Here is a 22501-nt window from a genome sequence, read left to right on the forward strand (position 1 = left end):
ATAACACCGACAAATCCCTTAACTCATTGTTTGAACGTTTTTGCCCTGATTCCATTGTAACTATTTCGTTTGTGATTCCGATTTCCTGCAGACAGCCCGGATGACGTACTTTCGGATGTACCACCAAACACCAGCACTCCATTCTTCACCGGTCACAGCAACATCTTCCCTACGTTTTTGCAATATGCGGCTGCAGCGATTCGGCAGCCAGTTCACCCCATCCACTCCGCTGCCACTTTCTCTAGATGTAAGCTCCAAGTGGCGACCGCAGCATGACGATAAACCCCGAAAAAAGTCAAAGCCTACTGATGATATCGAGCGCAAAACTTCCTCCGAGTTCAAGTCCGACCACATGCCTCCAGTAGAAGTGCAGGACGCTAGCAAGGAGCAGAGGGACGGTAATACCACTCAGGAGCGAATAGATGGCAAAGTAACGACGGAAAGTAATGGTACGGCCAATAGTGAGAAAGTCAAGGTTAACGAAGGAACAATTAAACACACAAACGACATCAACAACGATATAACACGAGATTTACGTGTGAGTCCGAGTCCTTCTCCAGAACCGGAAACAGATCGCAGTCCCAGTCCATCACTCGCCAACTCAGTACCGCCAGAGTTTCTCACCATCTTGGCAACTTTTCCTCTATTTAAACAAGCCCCCACGTCATTTTACACCAAGGTAGCTTCAAAGCTCACTCTCATGCAATACCACCCGCTGGATCCCATTATCAAGAAGGGCGACCCTTCCAAAAGTATGTACTGGATATTACGTGGAACAGTAGGAGTGACCTCCACCGATGGTGAATCACTGTACGCTGAATTGGTAGCGGGAAATTTCTTTGGAGAAATAGGCATTCTCTTTAACCGTCCTCGTACTGCATCAGTGATTGCTCGCACCAAAGTATTGTTAGGAGTACTTACCCTGGATGCCTTGAGTCAAGTCCTTCGTTCGTATCCTCTCATTGAGCGTCGAATTCGTGACGAGGCCCAAGAAAGACTTGCAATGCAGGACAAGAAGAGTAAAGCGGAGATTCCGCTGATCAAAGGCGTTCATTCTCAAACCAGAAGGCTCCTGCCTATGATAGAACTGCCCATTCCCATGTCGGCAGTATTCGCAAGCTCTCTCGCTACCGCCGCTATCCCCGTCCCTGGCCCAGCACTCCCGCCAGCGACTCATACATCTCCATTGCAATTCAATACTCCAGCACAAGACAATGTTGATTCCACCATCTCAATCCAAAGCTTCATCATGAACATTCCCATATTTTCCAACCTCCCTCCAGACATTATACATCAACTAGCATTGGGAGTTGAACCTGTAACATTCAACTCGTTCGAATTTATTTTTCACAAAGGAGACGAAGGTTCCGACATCTATTTCATCGTGAATGGTGAGATCGAAGTATTCGATTACGTCAACAACAATACCAAGATTGAAAATATCTTGGGACGCTTGGGCGCCGGTAGCTACTTTGGTGAAATGTCGTTCCTCCACAGTCTCCTGAACCACGAGGATAAGTTACTTAGGAGCGCCTGTATTCGTTCGGTGACACCGGTCGAACTTATCGTCATTAGAAGTGACCTTTTAGAGAACCTCTGTTCAAGATACCCATTCATAGTTGATCACATGAGGCAAACTGCTAATGAGAGAAATGCTTTGAACACCACTTCCACAAAGTTATCACTCAATATGACAACCCCTATACAGTCACCAAGAAGACTCTCTTTAGTTCAAGGAGAGAAAACTCCCGCATTAGCCATTGCTGCCCCTCGTCCACCAACTCCTGGGATGGATTTCCCTTTCTCTTCTGATTGGAATTTTTCCTTTGCGAGCCAGACTGGAAAGCACTCAAGGTCGATCTCTCCTGTGTCAGCTGATGGACCAGAAACCGCAGCAACGTCAACCTCCACTTTCACGAAAAATGACAATTCAAATGGCGTTACGCCTGTCTCAAGACTTTCCTCAGAAACATTAACCCAGGATTTAAGGAAGAGAAAGTCACTGCCCATTGAATACGCAGTGCCACTCACTCTTCCTCCTCCTAACCCGGTCCTTCCTTCCATTAACAGCTTTCAATCTATGAGCAACATAGGAAAGAACAATTTTCAGTATATGCCTCATAACAAGCGGTTGCGAATGGCTAGCATTTCCAATGGAAGAAGAAGGTCTTCTGTGTTGAGCAACAATGGTTCACTTCCCGACAAAATCTTGCTCAAAGTCTTCGAGTTCCTCCCTTTACCAAAATTGATGAAATTGCGCGTCATTAGTAGAAGATGGCGCCAATTGCTTCATCTTTCTCCAAATCTTGTGAATACTTTGGATTTGCGACCATGGAATACCTCAATTGACGACAAGGCATTAATATCAATTACTGATTTCGTTGGATCGAGACCCACTGTAATAGATTTATCCAACTGTTTCCACGTCACCGATGAAGGTTTCAGCTACATGGTCAACGAAATAGGTATGTCAGGGAAGTTAAAAGTGTTGCGTATGAAATCAAACTGGGAGATCAGCGCAATGGCTATAATGGATCTTACGGTACCCAGTGTTGGCCGTTACCTTGAAGAAATTGATCTTTCCAATTGTCGTAAAGTCCGTGACGGCGTGATAGAGAGGTTGATTGGCTGGTCCAATCAATCTGCCGTAGGCGAGGAATTGCGGTCTCTTGACGATTACACAGGCGATGATATTGGCTGCAAAAACTTGAAGGTTCTCAACGTTGGATATTGCAAGCATGTCACGGATAATGTAATGTACCATATTGCAGAAAATGCTGCAGAGAGACTTGAAAGTCTTGATTTAACAAGATGTACCACTATCACGGACAAAGGGTTTCAAAGCTGGACCTGCAAGAGCTTTCCCAACTTGAGATCACTTTCATTGAAAGATTGTACATTTTTATCTGATAAATCGCTCATCGCGCTTGCTAATTCTGCGACAAATTTGGAAACACTCAACTTGGGGTTCTGTTGTGCATTGACAGATCTTGCAGTTGAAGTATTGTGTCTTGGATGTCCCAAATTGATCGATTTGGATATGTCGTTCTGTGGATCAGCAGTCAGTGATTCTTCTTTGGTAGGAATCTCATTACACCTCAAAAATCTTCAACGTTTAGTTCTCCGTGGTTGTGTCAGAGTCACCAGAGCAGGGGTGGATGCATTATTAAGCGGATGTTCTCCTCTTAGCCATATCGATATCACCCAGTGCCGAAATGCTCATTTTTATCCAGGACGTATCCCAGCGCAAAAGTTGAACGTTAACCCAGAGACCAAATCTGCCTTTGTAACCGCTGGACCATTTCAGAATGTCATAGAGATTCTTCTCTAATTCACCTGCGTGAAAGTGACTGAATGTCACATACATTTCTTCTTTTCAACCTTTGTATTATTGCGTGTATTTAGCATGAAGTTACAGGCACCAACTTAAGTCTACTTCTTCTTTTTTTTCTTAGTTTTATCCTCCACATCAATGAAACTCACTGGTATACCTTTATCTTTATTGAGCAAATCCGTTATAAGTTTTGCATGTGGTCCTTGCACAGTAACCTCAGTGATGCTAGGGTTCTGGATACTTTGTCCAATAGTAGACGATCCTGAACATTTTGTTCGAAGTTCCTCTGCAAGAACATGAGGCTTAATGAAATAATGCTCGAAATTTTGAACTCTTGTGACTACTTTGCGTCCAAGTCTCATTTCGGTAATGATTGCGATTTTTGGTGGCTCGCCCTTGAACATCGCTCCTTTAGGTTCACCCGGTTTAACTATTGAATGGTTAACTGCGAAACTGGTTAAAAACGAAGAGTATAATTTGTCTCGTGGACAACTTTCTTTGAGTCTAGTTGCAGCAGATAATTCATCATCAAGGCGCACAACTTTGGGATTCTTCTTATCCACTAAATCTGCAGCCTTAATGTAGTCATCGAGAACACGTCTAACTTCAACTGAAGTGTAGAAGTTATCAAATTCCTTATCAATTCGATTGAATATAGGGCGCAATTTGGATGTTGGCTTATAGAGATAAACCACATTGAGCTCATGGTCTTTCTTTTTCTTTGTGGGTGGCTTGCTGGGGTTTGAAGTTGATTGCACAGTCTTGTGAGTAACAAAGTTTTGTATGGTTGGATTCTCTTTCGAAATAAGACTTGTTACAGTGACATCATCGCCTTTACCTTTAGTGGTGAGATATCCCAACTTTTCAAGAGACTTGAGAAATTTGGCAGTCTTTTTCCACGATGTCTTTTTCACATTGCAATAGGAGGAATCCATAGCCGGTAAATTCTTTAAGACATGTGAAGACATGAAGGTGGAAGATGATACTGGAAGGTCAATGTTATCAACCTTAATTGCTTGAAGGGTCGCACGAATGAACAAATGATCCAAATCCTCTGTGGATATTCCAAATTCGATGTCGTCTTTATTTGTCTCCAGAGCCGACTCTTGAGTGGGCTCTTCTTCGGCATGAGAGTCGGAGGTAGCTTCTGTGACTGTTTCTGAGAAATCCGAGTTTTCAACGTTCTCTTCATTACCTTCGAGAGTTTCGTCTTTATTACCGTTGTCTTGCTCGACAACTTTATCCAACGGATTATCCACATTGTCCGGTACTGCTATGTCCACCAACTTGTTGAGAGCCACAAGTTCGTCACTCATATGATGCAAAATTTCAACAGCGGTTCCTGTTCTTCCAACTACACTGGAAAACTGGGTAAGGTTGAGATTACATACTCCCACCGCTTTAATGACACTTGGATGCTTTGAATCCACAACACCCACCACTGTACCTTTGGAGCATCGAGAATCAAAAGGCGGTATGGTTCCCGGAAGCATTAAATCAGCACCATTTTGGAGAACATCGATGACATGAGGATGAGTCATTACCGTAGGTAATAGCGGAAATTTCCACAATGTGAATACAGAGGGATGAATCTTGCCTCCTCGGGGACGAAACCATGTCGGCGTCTCGTTTTCATCTCGGTATATGGTTCCACTAATGCCTTGAGGGCTTTTGAAAGTCGCTTGCTTCGTTGTCATAGGCAAAAATTTGCACCTCCACATCCTTCAGAATGTTTTGTGGTTCGAGACCATAAGTACTACATATCTCCTGATATAGCTTGCGGCGCTCAGAGGATTTAATGTTGGCTGAAGCCTTTGGTTGGGGGTTCTTTTTAAACATATAATTACCACAGACCTGGGCTTCGCAGCACCACCGGCTGCAAACTATGGGTGCACCGGTGAAAACTCACAACTCCAATTTCCTTCGCAGTCAGAACACGTCTGGGAAGTGCAGTCAATATGAAGTCCAGTGAAGCTTCCGGAGTCAAGGAGGCCCGAAAAGGTCTTATTTTGTACGTGTTGGTGTTCGTGTTGTCCTTGGGGCTTCCATTGTACTTTGGGACCACCACAGTACATCGTGCCGATTTGCCAATTGATGAAATCAACACTCTATCGGACCACTTGTTCGACAAGATAGGTATAAATATACCCGTATACATTACCTCTGAATATGAAGCAGTGTCTGACTCATTCTTGGATCGGTTAAATGGAGATATCAGGTCAGAGTTGACGGCTAAACATCCCGTGTTGAATAACCTTTGGAGTCTCAACTTGAAACTCGATGCTCCAGATTCTGATTCAGAGGGCTACAGGGTGAACATCAAGAAGAAAACTGGCGACGAAAAGTTTCATATTCATGCCGATAAAAAGGAAATTGACATACATTCGACAGACTTGGAATCGAGTGCTGAAATCGTTGAAGACGTTTTGCTTGGGGAAGTATTCCAATCTGAGATAGAAGAGGTCAGCAGAATCGTCTCTGGAAGCGGAAAAAGTGCTCATACTGCTCTTCCACATTCAGACGTGACTAATATCGTATTCTCTTTATTGGTTGAGGATGGAAAACCCGTTGCATGGGAAGTTGAAAACGTGATAAAAAGATTTGATTCAGTACTCAAAAGTTTGGGTCATATTACAGAATTTCAAGTCAGCACCCAGATCCAGTACTATTCATCATTAACGCATAAACCGTTGTCCCTTATCAACGACCAAACCAAGTATATCATTGCTGAAGATGATCTCTCAACCTTCATTAATTATGGTGATTGGAATATCAACAACTACGATGTTCATCCTACTATCAATTTTTTGATTTATTTCCCCACTTGCAATTACGAGAATAAGCGTCTCTTGGTGCAGAACTCGGTGACAAACAGTTTCTTGGTTCCTCAATGGGGAGGTGTTCACATTTTTAACAAGAACTTCCCCATTTTGAGAAGGGAAGACCCAATCACAATTACCGAGTCAGAACTCGCACCAGTGTTTGAAATCTTTACCGTGCAGCTTTTAAGGTTATTGGGAGCTCCTGAAAAGCCACACGCTCCAGTTATCAACATTGATGTCCTCACACGGCTTACTACGTTACAAAACTTGAAACGATCATTAGAGAACTTGAAATCACTTGTTAAAGTTACGGACTCATTAAGTGAGATCTCCATTCCTGACCAAACAAAACATTACGTTGCAGAATGTATCACCGAAATAGAGCGAGCAATTGAAAACGCTAATGCCAATCTTAATGAAATAGCCGTCGAGGCGTCTACAAGGGCATTGTTACTTTCTGATTCAGCATTTTTTGACAAAGAGATGGTGCAACAGGCATACTTCCCAAGCGAGCATAAATTGGCGGTTTTTCTCCCATTGTTGGGACCAGTTGCATCAATAATCTTCTTGAGTCTTGTTAGGCTTTTTAAAGATTGGAAACAACAACGGAAAACGAATAAAAAAGAGACCTAGTTTGGCATGCTCCACATGCTAGGTGTGCGGATGCTCAACGCGGTGGATTTTTTTCCATTGATTTGCATCACCACGGACCAATGGGAAAGCTTTTGGTTAACACTCTCGGCCTTGGGGGTATAGGCATTGCATCATATTTTTGGGGCAAAAGCTCAGTACCTAATACACAGCTTCCCCTGCCACCCGCGAGTCCCAATTCCAGTTCCTCCAATTTACCAGCGCCTTATAAAGGTGGTAGAGAAGTAGGCAATTTTGACCCTGCAAGCATTAGGCCGCAAGATTTCTACAAATATGGGTTTCCTGGACCAATTCATGACTTGGAAAATCGCCAGGAATTTATCAGCTGCTATAACAGAGCTACAAGAAACCCATATTGGGTCATCGAACACATCACCAAAGACTCGATTAAGTCTGTTGATGGAGTGAATAGAAAGCGGTCGATTTTCAAAGAAGACGAGAACATCCCATTCAAGTTTCGGAACAAATTGAGAGATTTTTTCAGAAGTGGGTACGATCGAGGACACCAGGCCCCAGCAGCGGATGCCAAATACTCCCAAAATGCCATGGATGAAACCTTTTACCTCAGCAACATATCACCACAAGTCGGAGACGGGTTTAACCGGGATTACTGGGCACATTTCGAAGATTTTACCAGAAGACTTACTCAACGTTACGATAACGTTCGCATAATGACTGGTCCCTTATTTTTGCCAAAGCAAGATGAAGATGGTAAATTCAGAGTCACATACGAGGTCATCGGCTCACCTCCTAATATTGCAGTGCCAACTCATTTCTTCAAGCTTGTTGTTTGCGAAAATGAAAAGGACCCAAACATTCGCGTTGGAGCATTTGTTCTACCTAACACCCCCATAGATAACTCGGAACCGCTTACGAAGTTTCAGGTGCCTGTTGAAGCACTTGAAAGAGCCAGTGGGCTTGATCTCTTGCACAAGATTCCACCATTTCAACAAAAGGACTTATGCCGTGAGACCAAGTGTGAAATCATTGTCAGAGAATTTCCTCCCCGGAACGAAGTACCAGCTTTACCAGGGAAGTAATTGTAAATAAAACTACGATTGCAAATGCATTGCCAAAAACTTAGCTTAGATAATAAAACCGCACTCTCATAGATAAGATAAATGTAACATTTGTCAAAACCACGTTTAAGTTTGTACCTTTTCAAGGTGGTCTGATTGCAGCCCAAACCTTATTTGAATCAACAGCTGGTCGTGCACCCACACCAATCGGCGTTTAAACCTGCATTGTTGGGAGAAACTTACATAACTCGGAGTTTCTGAGACGCTCGGCCGCGCGATGGACCAAGACGCACGATTACCTAATATATGATGAATTGTCCCAACATCTTTTTTGTTGCAAATACCCAAAACTATTTTCCCATCAATTGGCTTCCAACACCCATTGAGTATATATACGCACAAGGGTCGCTACATTGTTTAGATTAATTTTTCTCTTTTTGCATTAGGATATACTATCATAGGTGTATTCGTTGTTTCCCACGTTTTTGCCAGATCCACTTTCCGTACCACATTGTTAAGTGTTGAGCAGCTTTAAACTCAAAAAGTGAAAATTAATTTTATCAATTCATTGCAAACTTGAGCCAAAATTAATACCGAATTGGACCTATAACCTCAATAATAGACACAAACATCTAAAATGGCCACATCGCTTCGTCCTTTTTCGTTAACTCACGGAGCTATAGAACATACCTGTTTGGTACCTACAAACCTTTTTTTCAGCTTTTCCCAGCTTAAAGAGCAGTTTGTAAAGGTGCTTCCCGAAGCTACTGAGGGTAATGCCGGCGACAATGAACCAGCATCTCCTGCGGAGTTATTCGCCAAGTTTTTGGGTTACACTGCCTCCTTGGTGGATCCCGCATCCCCTGGTCAATTTGATCAAGTCTTAAAATTGTCACTTCAGGATTTTGAGTCGAGATTCTTGTCCAATAATTCTGATGTGCATTCCTTGGCTGCCCAATTGCTTGCAGATGACGTCAATTACCCAACTACCACCGCCAAAGTGAAGGATGTGATCACCAACTATTATACTGCAGTGATCAATTCCAATACTTCTATCCCAAAGTCTGAGTCCGACTTGTTGAGACACTCCATTAATAACAAATCCAACACCTCCGCTCAAAAGGCAGAGATCATCGCTTTGTTTGGTGGACAGGGAAATACCGATGAGTATTTCGAGGAGTTGAGAGACTTGTACCGTATGTACAACGGATTGGTCAAGGAATTGCTCGACAAAGTCGCTACCAGATTGAACAAATTGGTCAAATCCACCGAGAATGTCGACAAAATCTATACCCAAGGTTTCGATGTTTTAAAATGGTTGCTGAAACCAGAGCAAACTCCTGATCAAGATTACTTGTTGTCTGTCCCAGTGTCGTGTCCATTGATCTGTGTCATTCAGTTGTGTCACTACACGGTGACATGTAAGACTTTGGGTTTGACCCCAGGAGACCTTAGACAATACTTGTCAGGTACCACTGGTCACTCGCAAGGTTTGGTTACTTCGTTGGCCTTGGCTTCCTCCGATTCTTGGGAATCATTCTATGATAATGCCTTGAAGGCCGTATCTATATTGTTCTTCATTGGAACGAGATCGTTGATGGCCTACCCAAGAACTACCTTACCACCAACAATGTTGCAAGACTCTCTTGAAAACGGCGAAGGAAGACCATCTCCTATGTTGTCTGTTAGAGACTTGTCTATCGAAGAAGTCGAATCTTTCATTGGTCAAACCAACAAGCACTTGCCTCAAGAGAAGCATGTTGGTATCTCCTTGATCAATGGTGCTAGAAATCTCGTGGTGTCCGGTCCCCCAGAGTCTTTGTATGGATTGAACTTGACTTTGAGATCGAAGAAGGCTCCAGCAGGTTTGGAACAAGCTAGAGTGCCATTTTCTGAAAGAAAATTGAAATTTTCCAACAGATTCTTGCCAATCTTTTCTCCATTCCACTCTCATCTTTTGGCTGATGCAACTGAGGTTATTTTGGATGACTTGGAAGCTAACGGTGTCTCGTTGAAGAAGAGCGATTTGCAGATTCCTGTCTATGATACATTCAGTGGTCAAAATCTTCAAGACTTTGATGAGTCCTCTGGTGAAACCGTTGTGGCTCGTGTGATCAGATGCATCACCGAATTGAAGGTCAACTGGGAAAGTGCCACCAACTTTAAGTCTACCCACTTGTTAGACTTTGGTCCTGGTGGTGTTTCTGGATTGGGTGTTTTGACCCACCGTAACAAAGACGGAACCGGATCCAGAATTATCATTGCAGGTACTTTGGAGACCAACTCGCCCGATGATGAATACGGATTCAAGCAAGAAATTTTCTGCAAAGCTGAGAACTCTATCAAATGGGCTCCCAACTGGTTGAAGGAATTCAAGCCAAAGTTGACCAAGACCAAGAACGGTAAGGTCTTCGTCGATACCAAATTCTCCAGACTTTTAGGAAGACCTCCTCTCATGGTTCCAGGTATGACTCCCACTACCGTCAATCCTGATATCGTGGCTGCTACGATCAATGCTGGTTACCACATTGAGATTGCAGGTGGAGGTTACTTTAGTGCTGGTCATATGGAAGGCGCTCTCAAACAGGTTGAAGCAAAGATTGCTCCAGGCTCTGGTATTGGTATCAACTTGATTTACGTAAACCCTAGAATGCTTCAATGGGGTATTCCATTGATCAAGGAATTGAGAGAGAAAGGCTTCCCAATTCAATCCATGTCTATTGGTGCTGGTGTTCCTTCTTTGGAAGTTGCTACAGAGTACATTGAGACGTTGGGATTGACTCATTTGGGATTGAAGCCAGGATCCATTGACGCAATCTCCCAATGTATCACTATTGCTAAGGCTCATCCTGAATTCCCTATCGTTGTGCAATGGACTGGTGGTAGAGGTGGTGGCCATCACTCTTATGAGGATTTCCATCAACCTATCTTGCAAATGTACTCCAAGATTAGAAAATGTTCCAACATTATCTTGGTCGCCGGCTCAGGTTTCGGTTCCGACGAGGATACTTATCCATACTTGACTGGTTCTTGGTCCGAACATTTCAACTACCCACCAATGCCTTATGATGGTGTTTTGTTTGGTTCTAGAATGATGACCGCTAAGGAAGCTCATACTTCTTTGGACGCCAAGAAGGCTATCGCTGCCTGTACCGGTGTTCCAGATGGTGAATGGGAGAAGTCCTACAAGAAGCCAACTGGAGGTATCATCACTGTTAGATCGGAAATGGGCGAACCAATCCACAAGATTGCCACCAGGGGTGTTTTGTTCTGGAAGGAGATGGATGACTCCATCTTCAATCTTCCAAAGAACAAAATGCTTGAAGCTTTGACAAAGAAGAAAGACTATATCATCAGCAAGTTGAACAAAGACTACCAAAAGCCATGGTTTGGTGTGAATGCGGAGGGTGTTTGTGATTTGCAAGACATGACATACCAGGAAGTCGCCAACAGATTGGTTGAGTTGATGTACATCAAAAAGTCTAAGAGATGGATTGATATTTCGTTGAGAAACTTCTATGGAGACATCTTGAGACGTATTGAGGAGCGTTTCACCTCTGAGCCCAGCAAAAAGTCAGTTATCCAAAACTACGCACAGCTTCAAGAAGATCCTCAAGCTTTCACCGACAAGTTCTTTGAGTACTACCCAATGGCCAAGAACCAATTGATCAATGAAGAGGACTGTGATTACTTCTTGATTTGTTGCCAGCGTCCTACTCAAAAGCCTGCACCATTTGTGCCAGTTCTTGATGAAAGATTCGAGTTTTTCTTCAAGAAGGATTCTTTGTGGCAATCTGAAGATTTGGAAGCTGTTGTGGATGAAGACGTTCAACGTACTTGTATTTTGCATGGCCCTGTTGCTGCTCAGTTCACCACCAAGGTTAATGAACCTGTGAAGGAGATTTTGGATTCGATTCATGAGGGACACATTAGAAGGTTGATTGCGGACGATTACGCCAACGATGAGTCCAAGATTCCTGTTGTGGAGTACTTTGGTGGAAAGAATGCTGTTCCTTACAAACCAATTCCAGGAGTTGTCAGAGAGGTTTCCGGATCGAAGATCACCTTCAAGGTGACTAGTCCAATTACCAGCAAAAATGATTGGTTGCAAGCTATTGCTGGTGAGAAATTGAACTGGCTTCACGCCTTTATCACAACCGACAGGGTTGTTCAGGGCCTGAACCATGTCAAGAACTCATTCCACGATATCTTGATTCCTCCAGTGAACCTGGTGGTTGAGATTGAAAATGAGTCGAGTGACAAGATCAAGCTCACCCTCCTCGAGTCTATCCGTGACGACTTGAAGCCTGTTGTCGAAATCAAGCTTGTTGAGAATGGTCTTATTCAAAGCTCTTTGATTGAACACAGAACTGCCGATGGAAAGCCCGCTTACTTGAACTTCCTCTACAAGTTCAATCCACGCGATGGTTTTGCTCCTATCTCGGAGGTTATGGATGGTCGCAACGATAGAATCAAGAACTTCTACTGGCAATTGTGGTTTGGCTCGCAGATTAGTCCCGATTTCAACATTGATGTTGAGAAGATCATCCCTGGTGACAAGACCACTATTTCCGGCAAGCTCATCTCGGAGTTCACCCATGCTATCGGAAACAAGTGTGATGCCTTTGTATCCAGACCAGGCAAACCTACTTTGGCTCCAATGGATTTTGCAATTGTTATTGGATGGAAGGCTATCATGAAAGCGATTTTCCCCAAGACAATCGATGGTGATTTGTTGCGTTTGGTTCACATGTCCAATGGTTACAAGATGATTCCAGGTGCTTCTCCTTTGCAGAAGGACGACGTGGTATCGTCCAGTGCCGAGATCAAGGCTGTCGTCAATCAGCCATCTGGAAAGATGGTGGAAGTCGTTGGTACTATCACTAGAGATGGTAAGCCAGTGATGGAAGTCACTTCCCAGTTCTTGTACCGTGGTGAGTATGTTGATTTTGAGAACACTTTCCAGAAGACCACCGAGACTCCAATGCAAGTCTCTTACAAGTCTGCTAAGGACGTTGCCATTCTTACTTCTAAGGAGTGGTTCCACTTGGAGAAGGAGGTCAATTTGATGGGTCAAGATTTGACTTTCCGTTGTGAATCTGTCTACAAGTTCAAATCCGCAAATGTGTACTCTTCAATTCGTACAACTGGTCAAGTGTACTTGGAACTTCCCTCAAAGGAGGTTATTCAAATTGGTTCAGTCGATTATGAAGCCGGTAAGTCTTACGGTAACCCAGTTACCGACTATTTGTCGAGAAACGGAAACTCAATCGAACAGGCCGTCAAGTTCGAGAATGCTATCCCAATTTCCTCCGGTGAAGAGTTGACCTCAAAGGCTCCAAGTACCAATGAACCTTATGCTAAGGTATCTGGTGATTACAATCCAATCCATGTTTCAAGAGTGTTTGCCTCCTACGCCAATTTGCCTGGAACTATCACTCACGGTATGTACTCCTCGGCTTCTATCAGAGCTTTGGTCGAAGAGTGGGCTGCTAATAACATTGCCTCCAGAGTTAGAGCTTTCAAGAGTGACTTTGTCGGAATGGTCCTTCCTAACGACACCTTGCAAACTACTTTGGAACATATCGGTATGATCAATGGTCGTAAGATCATCAAGGTTGAGACAAGAAATGTTGATGCTGATATGACTGTCTTGATCGGAGAGGCTGAAATTGAACAACCAATTACCACTTACGTTTTCACAGGACAAGGATCCCAAGAGCAAGGTATGGGTATGGACTTGTACAACTCTTCAGCTGTTGCCAGAGAAGTATGGGACAGAGCTGATCGTCACTTTGTTGATAACTATGGATTCTCCATTCTCAACATTGTGAAGAATAACCCTAACGAGTTGACAATTCACTTTGGTGGTCCAAAGGGTAGAAAGATCAGAGACAACTACATTGGAATGATGTTCGAGACCATTGCTGAAGACGGGTCAATTAAATCTGAGAAGATTTTCAAAGACATTGACCACAACACAACCTCGCATACTTTTGTTTCGCCAACTGGTTTGTTGTCTGCTACACAGTTCACCCAACCTGCTTTGACCTTGATGGAGAAGGCTTCTTATGAAGATATCAAGTCGAAGGGATTGGTACCAGAAAACATCATGTTTGCTGGTCACTCCTTGGGTGAATATTCTGCTTTGTCCTCTTTGGCAAATGTCATGCCTATTGAGTCATTGGTGGATGTTGTGTTCTACCGTGGTATGACCATGCAAGTCGCAGTTCCAAGAGACGAATTTGGAAGATCCAACTATGGTATGTGTGCTGTGAATCCTTCCAGAATTGACCCCACTTTCAATGATGCTGCGTTGCGTTTCGTTGTTGAAGAAGTTGCTTCTACTACTGGATGGCTCTTGGAAATTGTGAATTACAACGTCGAGAACACCCAATATGTCACTGCTGGTGACTTGAGAGCCTTGGATACCTTGACAAACGTGCTCAATGTCTTGAAATTGAACAAGATCAACATCGTCAAGTTGCAAGAAACCTTGAGTATTGAAGAAGTCAAGAAACACTTGAAGGATATCATTGACGAGGTTTCAGCTAAATCCAGTGCAAAGCCTCAGCCAATTGACTTGGAAAGAGGGTTCGCTGTCATCCCATTGAAGGGTATCTCTGTTCCTTTCCACTCATCCTACTTGATGTCTGGAGTGAAGCCATTCCAAAGATTCTTGTGCAAGAAGATTCCCAAATCTTCTGTCAAGCCTAATGACTTGATCAACAAGTACATTCCTAACTTGACCGCTAAACCATTTGAGATCACCAAGGAGTACTTCCAAGAAGTTTACGAATTGACTAAATCCCAAAAGATCAAGGCTATCATCGATAACTGGGAGCAGTATGAGAAAGCCTGAATTACGCATTATCAGATTGATTTGAGTAGATTTTCAGTGGGAGTAGATACGTGGTACTATCTGCTCTCGCTAATTAGTACAAATATATATTTATTGAAATATTAGTATTATCCAAGCCCCGATGTAAGAGGACTCGATATATTAACAGGTGTAAACTTTTTTGGTAAGGAGACACGAGTGAAGCGAGACTTCAATCTTTGGGTTACCAAATCAATGTCCAAATGTCTGGTTAAACTTATCCGTGGAATGCAGCCAATATAGTGGTCATCATCAAGCTGGACGTCAAGAGGATCTTGTGTATGGCAGCCGGGAGAGAGAGACAAACGAATTGAGTGCTTCTTACCCGAAGCGCTATTGGGGTCGTCGGCTTCGTATAACTCAAAAACAATTTGAGATAAGTAGTCAAGCTCTGGCAATGCATTTCTGGCAATCTTCATTGGAATTTGAGACTCATAGAGAACATTGAGGAGAGTGTAAATGTGTGACTCCTTTGTGAAATAATTCACCACTGCTGCACTTTCATGACCACGCATGTTCCTAATATCAGAAACAATTTGTTTAGCAAGAGGCAAAGATGTAAGCAATCCAATATCGAGCTTTTCTTCGTCTTTGATTCCATATTCCTGAGGACAGATGAAGTCGAATAAAACCTTCGACAATCTGTACAACTCCCTCAATCGAGCAAAAGTTGGATGGTCAAAGGGATTATCTTCTGCATTAGGACTTGACCCGTGCTTCTTTGTGTTAGATTCGTTATTGGAGCAAGAGTCATTGATAGTTGCAGTGGCTCCCTTAAGTACCCAACCCAAAGACCCCGCCGATGCTGGTGCATTGGAAGATGTGATGTTCAACAAGTTATTGCTTGAATTCGAATTCGAATTTGCCGTACTAGTGACGCCTGATACGGTACCATTATGCTCGCTTGGGAGCCTGAAATTGTTCATGGCAAGAATGTTAATAGGATATTCACTGACCAAGCCGGAAGAGTTGATTGTATCAGCGCAAGTTTCTTTCAAGCGATTCAAAAGGTCCTGATCATTGGGATCAAACGAAAAAATCTTTTGCAAAAAATGTCTGTTGTGTAAGGCGTCGTACTTCATGGTGTCGTATAGTTCAGATATCTTGGAAGGATGGGTCTTCTCTACCGTTAAGAATTCCTGGAATAATTTGTCCCACCTTTCGCGGAACAACGAAGGGTCTTCTCCACAGCACCAGTTGTCTTGAAACTCATCAACGTTATACTTTTCAAAATTGTACAGCATGATCTGTCTATGGAAGTTCATCAATTCACACACTCTCTTGATGACCACAAAAGGTTGTGGCATTTTTGGTGGCCAAGTAAATTGAGGTGGAGCCTCCGCACCCTGACGAAGAAGAGGCTTCAACTTCTTTTTCACCTTATCCATCAAATCTTTAGCAGCATTTGAATCATCCAATAAATCTTTCCGAATGATTAAAAGATCATCAGGCAAACTTTCATCCTTGTTGTACCCCAAGAGTGCCAATGTTGAGAGATGGGCACTAGCTATTACTCTTCTTTCTGAAGAGGTGAAGACCTTAACATCCTTCAACGCTTCAGCATTCAACAACTTGATGTTCTGACGAAGTTGCTCTCCTACGTCTGTGGCCTGATATCTTGCAGAATGGGTGGGTTCACCTCCCCATTTCAAAATCAATTGCACCTTTTCAACAACATCTGCGTTTTCCCCTCCTAAAGATGGCTTTATTTGAATCTTCGTTCCGGGGAAGTTCATCTTCTTTTCTAAAGCCCCTCTCAATTGTGCTAATTTATTGAGATCTTCCAATTCTTTCTCCTCCGCGATTTTGACAGTCTCTAAGACCACTTGCAAGTCAGGAACTGCTCGAATGATAACCTCTTCCTTATGTCCCTTCAAAAGAGAGATAAAGAGTGGGGACCGAAAAGAATACTTGAATTTTTGCTTTGGCGTACGGTCTGCGTGACGAATAACAGATACCATTCCTTTGAACACCCACTTCTGCTCTTTTTCCTCAAACTGACTCTTGTGGAGCAATTTAGACAGAGGTGGAATACGGGTCTTCAATAAATCACGGGATTTCTTGGCTTGAATGAAAAGATCTCTCAAAATCGATGAACATGAATCATAGTAGTCATTATTATCCTTCACAAACGAGAAGCCGTTTACATCAATAACATATGACTTGCCATCAACGCGAAGCAAGTCAAAGCCACAAATAGTTTGTTGGAATATAGTGCTGACATTTCTAGCCATTAACTTTTCTTCTTTCGAGAGCTCGGTGATGTACCTTATTTCCTTACCGTGGGTATTACGCCTTACAATACCATCTACCACAGGTGACTTTCTCGTTTCAGCATGACAAAAGTCCTTACCTACGGTATATGCCTTGACGTCTTCGAAGTTATCAGTATCCATGAAACGCTCGTAGATGAAGGATCCCTCAGTACGGGGAGTATTCAAGTCAGGATCGAATTCTGAGGACTTGTTTCCAATCTTACGGAAAAGCCTTCTACCTCCTCCGCCAGTAGACTTGGGGTAGTATATATAGACATTGTGGTCTTCTCCGTCAACGGGCTTTTCCACAAAAGGCTTCTTCATAATCTTGTCACCCACCTTGAGAGTATCGTCGTCAACCATCTCCCACTTAGGCTCTTCTTGGTGAGTCATGTCATGAATTACCGACTCACTGAAACCAACCTCTTTCAATTTTTCAGCTAAAATTGCGTCGATTCTAGGACCCCCGTCTCTGCTGATCTCAAGTCTTTCTGGGGTTGGAACCTTGGCATGATTCAAAATCGTGAGAACCAATCTTCTATCCCACAAAGTCTTTTGCAAAATGAGATCATTGATAATATAGGGCTTTCTGTATTTGGCGTACTCGATTGCCTTGTCTAAGGGGAACCCAGTAGAGAAGAAACTGATGAGGAAATCACACGTGGGCCAGTTTTCGATAGATTCATCAAGGATTACCTTGTCTCCGAAGATGATGGTCTCAAATTCGCCGTTCTCAATAAGGCGATTCAAGATCCTTCTACAAGGTTTTGACATGACTTTAGAATCCATGGCACAAACGCCGATTTTTCCCACTTTAGTGAGTTTGGGACCCTCGGGTTCTCGATGTACAGAGACCGATTTCCTCGAGGTGTTGGACGAATTGGAAATGGAAGGCGTGATTCTGGGAAGTCCATCGAACAGCGTGCCCGTAGAGGCTGTGGAATTTTTGCGAGATGCATGGCGAGACTTGAGAGTTTCAGCAAATGCCAAATTGTCGGCTGTGAGTTTATCGTTGGTCTCAATCGGCGACGAAGATTGTACAGAGCTGCTGAGTTTGGATGACACTCCATCCTCGTTCTCTTGGGCGCTTGTCTTCGGCTTGAAACTTTCTAACATTGGCGCAATAGATGCCATGGCTTTTTCAGTTGGTGCGTGGTCATCGCTGGGAGACGGTGAGCCCAAGAATTCAGTTGGCGCTTCCTGAGAAGACAATGACAATGGTGATACGGGTGCTGGTACGGCTCCGTCTCGCGAGACCGCGTCAGTTCCTGGCACAGGAATGGGCGTCGAAGACCTTGTCATGATGCAATTGCAAGTTGGCGATGAATCTTCGCACATGGTATACTAGGTACAGGAACAGTACTGATAAAGATAAGCTAGAGGCAGGGTACTGAACTGAATAAATAGAGAAAAAGAAAAGTAACACGGAAGAATAAAATCGTAGCTTACAGTGTAAAAAACAAAAGAGTTTTACAAATGTACCTTGAAAGCTGAGGATACCTTCCACTTGTTAGGCTCCTTTCAGCATCAAGAGGATATATTCCAACGCTCCGTTAGTCCTCGTCTTGTAGATCAAAACGTGGCCTGCAACCCAGTGGTTGCATCGTTGGGTATCTACAATGGTGGTTTCCACCAGATACCAAATAGGGTTTATTCGATAGCAGTAAGCGAGTCAAATAAAACAGAAATAGACTCACCAAAGTGGTCTCTGCGAATACACTCGGCGAAAATTGGCGAAACATCAATGACCGACAACTTCTTGTTGGCATTGATACGTTCACGTCCAATTGGGTAGGTGTTGGTGACAACGATCCTGTCAATACACTTGGAGGCATTCAATGCTTCCAAGCAATTGTCGGTGAAGACTCCATGGGTACCAAGTACGTAAACAGCCTTGGCCCCACAATTGAGACGCAAATGCTCAGCAGCCGAAATGAACGAGTTTGGCTTATCGATCATGTCATCAAGAATGATAGCTGCCTTATCGTTAACGTCGCCTACCAATGTAATAAGCTTTTCTTCAGCAAGCGACGTTGGTTCGTCTTCATCGTCACTATTGTTTGCATCGTAAGATCCTCCCAAGGCATCCAGGTCCAATACACTGGAACGCTCCAAATGATCGGTGGGAATAGATCCATTGGTGATTGGAGTTTGTGGAGGATAGTCGTCATCAACGACATGGCCCTTAACTATACGAGCTGTCTGCATCTCCGAAACTATATTGTCAGCGGTCTCAGAGTCACCATCTGCAGAAGACTTTAATGCCTTACGTTTAGACGAATAATTATCCATGGTTCTGCGTCTGTCTGTGTGAATCATGGCAAAGTTAATTTTAAGCGAGTCTGCCAATGCGGTTACTCTCTTTGTTCCCCCAGGGTTTTTAGAAACTACCACGGCGTTTTCCCAGTCAGGAACATTGTGACGAATCCACCTTGCCAAGGTAGGTGCACCAAAAAGATTATCTACCGGTTTGGTGAAAAACCCTTGCATCTGAGAAGCATGTAAGTCCATCAGCACCACGTGGTCGGCACCAGCCATGACCAAAAGGTTGGCCAACATGCGAGCGGTGATGGCACCACGATGTTTTTTCATTTTCAGCTGCTTCAGGTATGGAAACTGAGGAATAACTGCCGTAATCTTGGAAGCAGAACCACCGCGGCATGCTGAAATCAAGATTAAAAGTTCCATTATATGGTCATTGATGTTGGGTGAGCCCAGCTGGATAATGTAGACGTCCTCATCACGAACAGACACTCCGATCTGAACCGAAGTTTCACCGTTGGAGAACTTTTTGAGGGTGCAAGGAGCAGGCTCGACACCCAAGCGCTCACATACAAGTTGTCCTAGCTCCTGATGGGAGGAACCGACGAAGACTTTGCACTTTCTCATTAATGACGCCGTCAGGGACACTTTGAAGGCTCACGCTTGTGAGAAGGCGAATTTCAAGGGGACGAGTATCACGAACTGAGTCTCCTCGCAAATTCACAGCCAATAAATTTTGCGATGGGCAGACTGCATGGTGCACGGGCCTACTCTGGGGTAGCTATAGTTAATGGTTAGCAGTCGTAGATGGAAAAGATAGTGGATCGAATCAATGTGGCGGAACAAGATATCGGCAAAGCTGAACTCTTACTGATCATAGTTCTGGAATTAGAAGACTTGGATATCTCGCACATAATATGTCTAGCATTGGGGTCGCCGGAGCTGAGTTCGGCTGCAAGGTACCAATTAGCATTGTTGAAAAAATTAGTTGAAGCGTTCAAAATAAGCCCTAGCAAGGTGTTTTTGTATGATCCAGTGTTCACAGATACAGACAAACAGGTAATAACCTCATTGGGGTATCTTTTAGAGTCACTTGAACTGGCTGTGAAACTGTGCCTGGAAGAACCATCAACAAGCAACGAACAATCCGAAAAAACTGAAATCAACGCCAAGGATAAAACTACACTGAGAACACTCTACTTTTTACCACATGCGTCTTTAGAGCTTACAGAAGAAGTTCTTTCTCGTTATCATGCGCGCTATCTTCTTGCCAATGATGCCATCGCTCACACTGATCGACTAACCACTCGAAAATTATACGATAACTACCGCACCCTTTCCTACCTTGTCCTGTTGACTGAACAGTCTTCTGTCGATACCCAATTCCAGACCGTCAAGAAAAAACGCCGACAAAAAGCAAATGTCTTTGTAGAGCCCAAATTAGACTTTTCAGCTGACAACATGTATTTCAACTCCACCACAATCAAAAGACTCCCCACAGAAGGTCCGTGGGGCAATGCGTTCACCGACTTGGCATTACATAAACTTGATTATAAATAAAATCTATTGCTATAGTACATACTTTACAACTATTGTAACCGAGGCTTCTTGGTCACCGACTCTTCACCATCGGGAAGGATCAAACTCTGCTGAGCCGGTCCTTGTATTCCCGCTAGCTGCCGCATATTCGAAGAAACTGGCGTTGAAGCATCGGGAGCCAACAAATACTTGCTCAAAATCGAGTAGAGATCATCTTTGGTGAATGGCTTCGCCAATATATCCGACATACCATTTTGAAGGTACGTCACCAAATCGTTATCTTCGATATTTCCGGTCATAGCTATAATTGGAGTTTTTGTGTCGAAATTACGAATGACGCTGGTGGCCGTGGCACCATCTAGATTAGGCATGACAATGTCCATTAACACAAGGTCATATTTGGTGTGCTCCACGGTTGATATGGCATTTAAACCATCAGTGACAACCGTAACCTGGCATCCGTACTTCACAAGGAACTTGCGGCACAATTGTATGCATACGTTATCGTCTTCAACGAGAAGAACGTGGTACTTTGGATTAGGAAGATTGGTGGTGGAGACTATTGGCACTTCTCCATTATGATCTCCGGCTGTGGTGGCTGGTGGTGGTGGATGGGTTGCAATTGCATTACCCACGGAGTTGACACTTCCAGGTATATTCGGAGACCCAGCAGCAGACACAAGCGTTTGTGGCAGCCGCGGGCTCACATCTTCAGTGGGAGTTCTTGAAAGCGATGGTTGTTGGGAAGTGTGTTGCGGACGATGTTGAGGGCGGTGTGGATGCAATGGTGGGGCCTGAACAGGTTGTTGATACATGGACTGGTCGAAAACTTTTGGTTGTTGTAAGTTGGAAAGGGTAGGGTTTGGGAAGTCGAGGGGAGGTAATTTGATCCCAGATTGTACTAAGGTGTTTATGAGAGCGCCCATAGACCGATAGTTGCGTTCACTAACATTTTGAAGACCAACAAGTCCTTCAACTACCGTTCTGTACTTGGTTTGCAAAACCAGCATGTCCACTATCAACGACTTGTGGGTTCTGCGCATCATTTCGAGCTCCTCACGGATTGAAGCAAGCTCTCCAGAGGCAGAGGATAGGCCCTCGTTGGAATTTTGGGAGTTCCCATACATGGAAGATGGAGATATTTTCTTTGCTGTAGGACCCTTTCTTTTGATATTTTCAAGGGAATCTCGATCGTTGATCCTAAAGTCAGGATGCCGAAATTCCCATGCATCTTCACCATATTGATAATGTTGTTTTTCTTCATTCAGTATTTTAACCTTGTGGAAATCGTACTTGTTTAGTTGACGAACAAAACTGGCAAAGTTGGAATGTTTGAAATGGCGAGGAAGAATATCTTTGGTAAAATCGTTGGTATTTATCACCACAAAACTATCTCCTGAATCTGTCCATTTGACGATATCCTTGTAATTTTCATCTTGAAGCATCTGGAATAACTTTTTAACAAAGTCATTAGACCCACTGGTATTGGAGGACGCAGTAGTAGCAGGCTCTTCCTTTACCTTCATCGTGGTAACGTAAAAATCTCAGCACAAATGAAAGGTTCTTATGTAAGAGTGAAGGAGAAGTAGCTAAAAAAAGTTGAACTTGAGTTACAACAACAGATGCACCTGACTCGAGGTGCCAAAATATCCTGTCGCTGCTACGATGTAACTGTACAGGAGAGGGGGGAATGTGACAGCGCGCACCCACACCCCGCGCACTTATTTATAGTGATAATA

The 22501-nt window shown here is 43.6% G+C and overlaps 9 protein-coding genes across 9 annotated transcripts; 5 read left to right on the forward strand and 4 right to left on the reverse strand. All coding sequences in view use genetic code 12, as the record gives it.

Moving 5' to 3' along the window:
* Positions 1-100: 100 nt before the first annotated feature.
* Positions 101-3331, forward strand: PGUG_02169 (uncharacterized protein; the record flags this gene model as incomplete). The annotated part of the gene is made up of 1 exon (XM_001486448.1): positions 101-3331. The coding sequence occupies one exon, from the start codon at positions 101-103 to the stop codon at positions 3329-3331; it is 3231 nt and encodes a 1076-aa protein (XP_001486498.2).
* A 101-nt stretch (positions 3332-3432) lies between these two features.
* On the reverse strand, positions 3433-5055 carry PGUG_02170 (uncharacterized protein; the record flags this gene model as incomplete). Its single annotated transcript, XM_001486449.1, has 1 exon — positions 3433-5055. One exon carries the CDS (start codon positions 5053-5055, stop codon positions 3433-3435), a length of 1623 nt encoding a protein of 540 aa, XP_001486499.2.
* Positions 5056-5292: 237 nt separating this feature from the next.
* Positions 5293-6789, forward strand: PGUG_02171 (PIG-S family GPI transamidase component; the record flags this gene model as incomplete). Its single annotated transcript, XM_001486450.1, has 1 exon — positions 5293-6789. The coding sequence occupies one exon, from the start codon at positions 5293-5295 to the stop codon at positions 6787-6789; it is 1497 nt and encodes a 498-aa protein (XP_001486500.1).
* Positions 6790-6869: 80 nt separating this feature from the next.
* Positions 6870-7847, forward strand: PGUG_02172 (ribonuclease; the record flags this gene model as incomplete). The annotated part of the gene is made up of 1 exon (XM_001486451.1): positions 6870-7847. One exon carries the CDS (start codon positions 6870-6872, stop codon positions 7845-7847), a length of 978 nt encoding a protein of 325 aa, XP_001486501.2.
* Positions 7848-8463: 616 nt separating this feature from the next.
* FAS1 (tetrafunctional fatty acid synthase subunit) lies at positions 8464-14688 on the forward strand (the record flags this gene model as incomplete). Its single annotated transcript, XM_001486452.1, has 1 exon — positions 8464-14688. One exon carries the CDS (start codon positions 8464-8466, stop codon positions 14686-14688), a length of 6225 nt encoding a protein of 2074 aa, XP_001486502.2.
* Positions 14689-14795: 107 nt separating this feature from the next.
* On the reverse strand, positions 14796-18299 carry AFL1 (inositol polyphosphate kinase; the record flags this gene model as incomplete). Its single annotated transcript, XM_001486453.1, has 1 exon — positions 14796-18299. One exon carries the CDS (start codon positions 18297-18299, stop codon positions 14796-14798), a length of 3504 nt encoding a protein of 1167 aa, XP_001486503.2.
* Positions 18300-18611: 312 nt separating this feature from the next.
* On the reverse strand, positions 18612-19850 carry PGUG_02175 (ribose phosphate diphosphokinase subunit; the record flags this gene model as incomplete). Its single annotated transcript, XM_001486454.1, has 1 exon — positions 18612-19850. One exon carries the CDS (start codon positions 19848-19850, stop codon positions 18612-18614), a length of 1239 nt encoding a protein of 412 aa, XP_001486504.2.
* Positions 19851-20030: 180 nt separating this feature from the next.
* Positions 20031-20783, forward strand: PGUG_02176 (uncharacterized protein; the record flags this gene model as incomplete). The annotated part of the gene is made up of 1 exon (XM_001486455.1): positions 20031-20783. The coding sequence occupies one exon, from the start codon at positions 20031-20033 to the stop codon at positions 20781-20783; it is 753 nt and encodes a 250-aa protein (XP_001486505.2).
* Positions 20784-20812: 29 nt separating this feature from the next.
* On the reverse strand, positions 20813-22288 carry SKN7 (kinase-regulated stress-responsive transcription factor; the record flags this gene model as incomplete). The annotated part of the gene is made up of 1 exon (XM_001486456.1): positions 20813-22288. One exon carries the CDS (start codon positions 22286-22288, stop codon positions 20813-20815), a length of 1476 nt encoding a protein of 491 aa, XP_001486506.2.
* Between the last annotated feature and the right edge of the window lie 213 nt (positions 22289-22501).

Source organism: Meyerozyma guilliermondii, genomic scaffold (genome assembly GCF_000149425.1).
Source record: "Meyerozyma guilliermondii ATCC 6260 scaffold_2 genomic scaffold, whole genome shotgun sequence".
Classification (NCBI taxonomy): domain Eukaryota; kingdom Fungi; phylum Ascomycota; class Pichiomycetes; order Serinales; family Debaryomycetaceae; genus Meyerozyma; species Meyerozyma guilliermondii.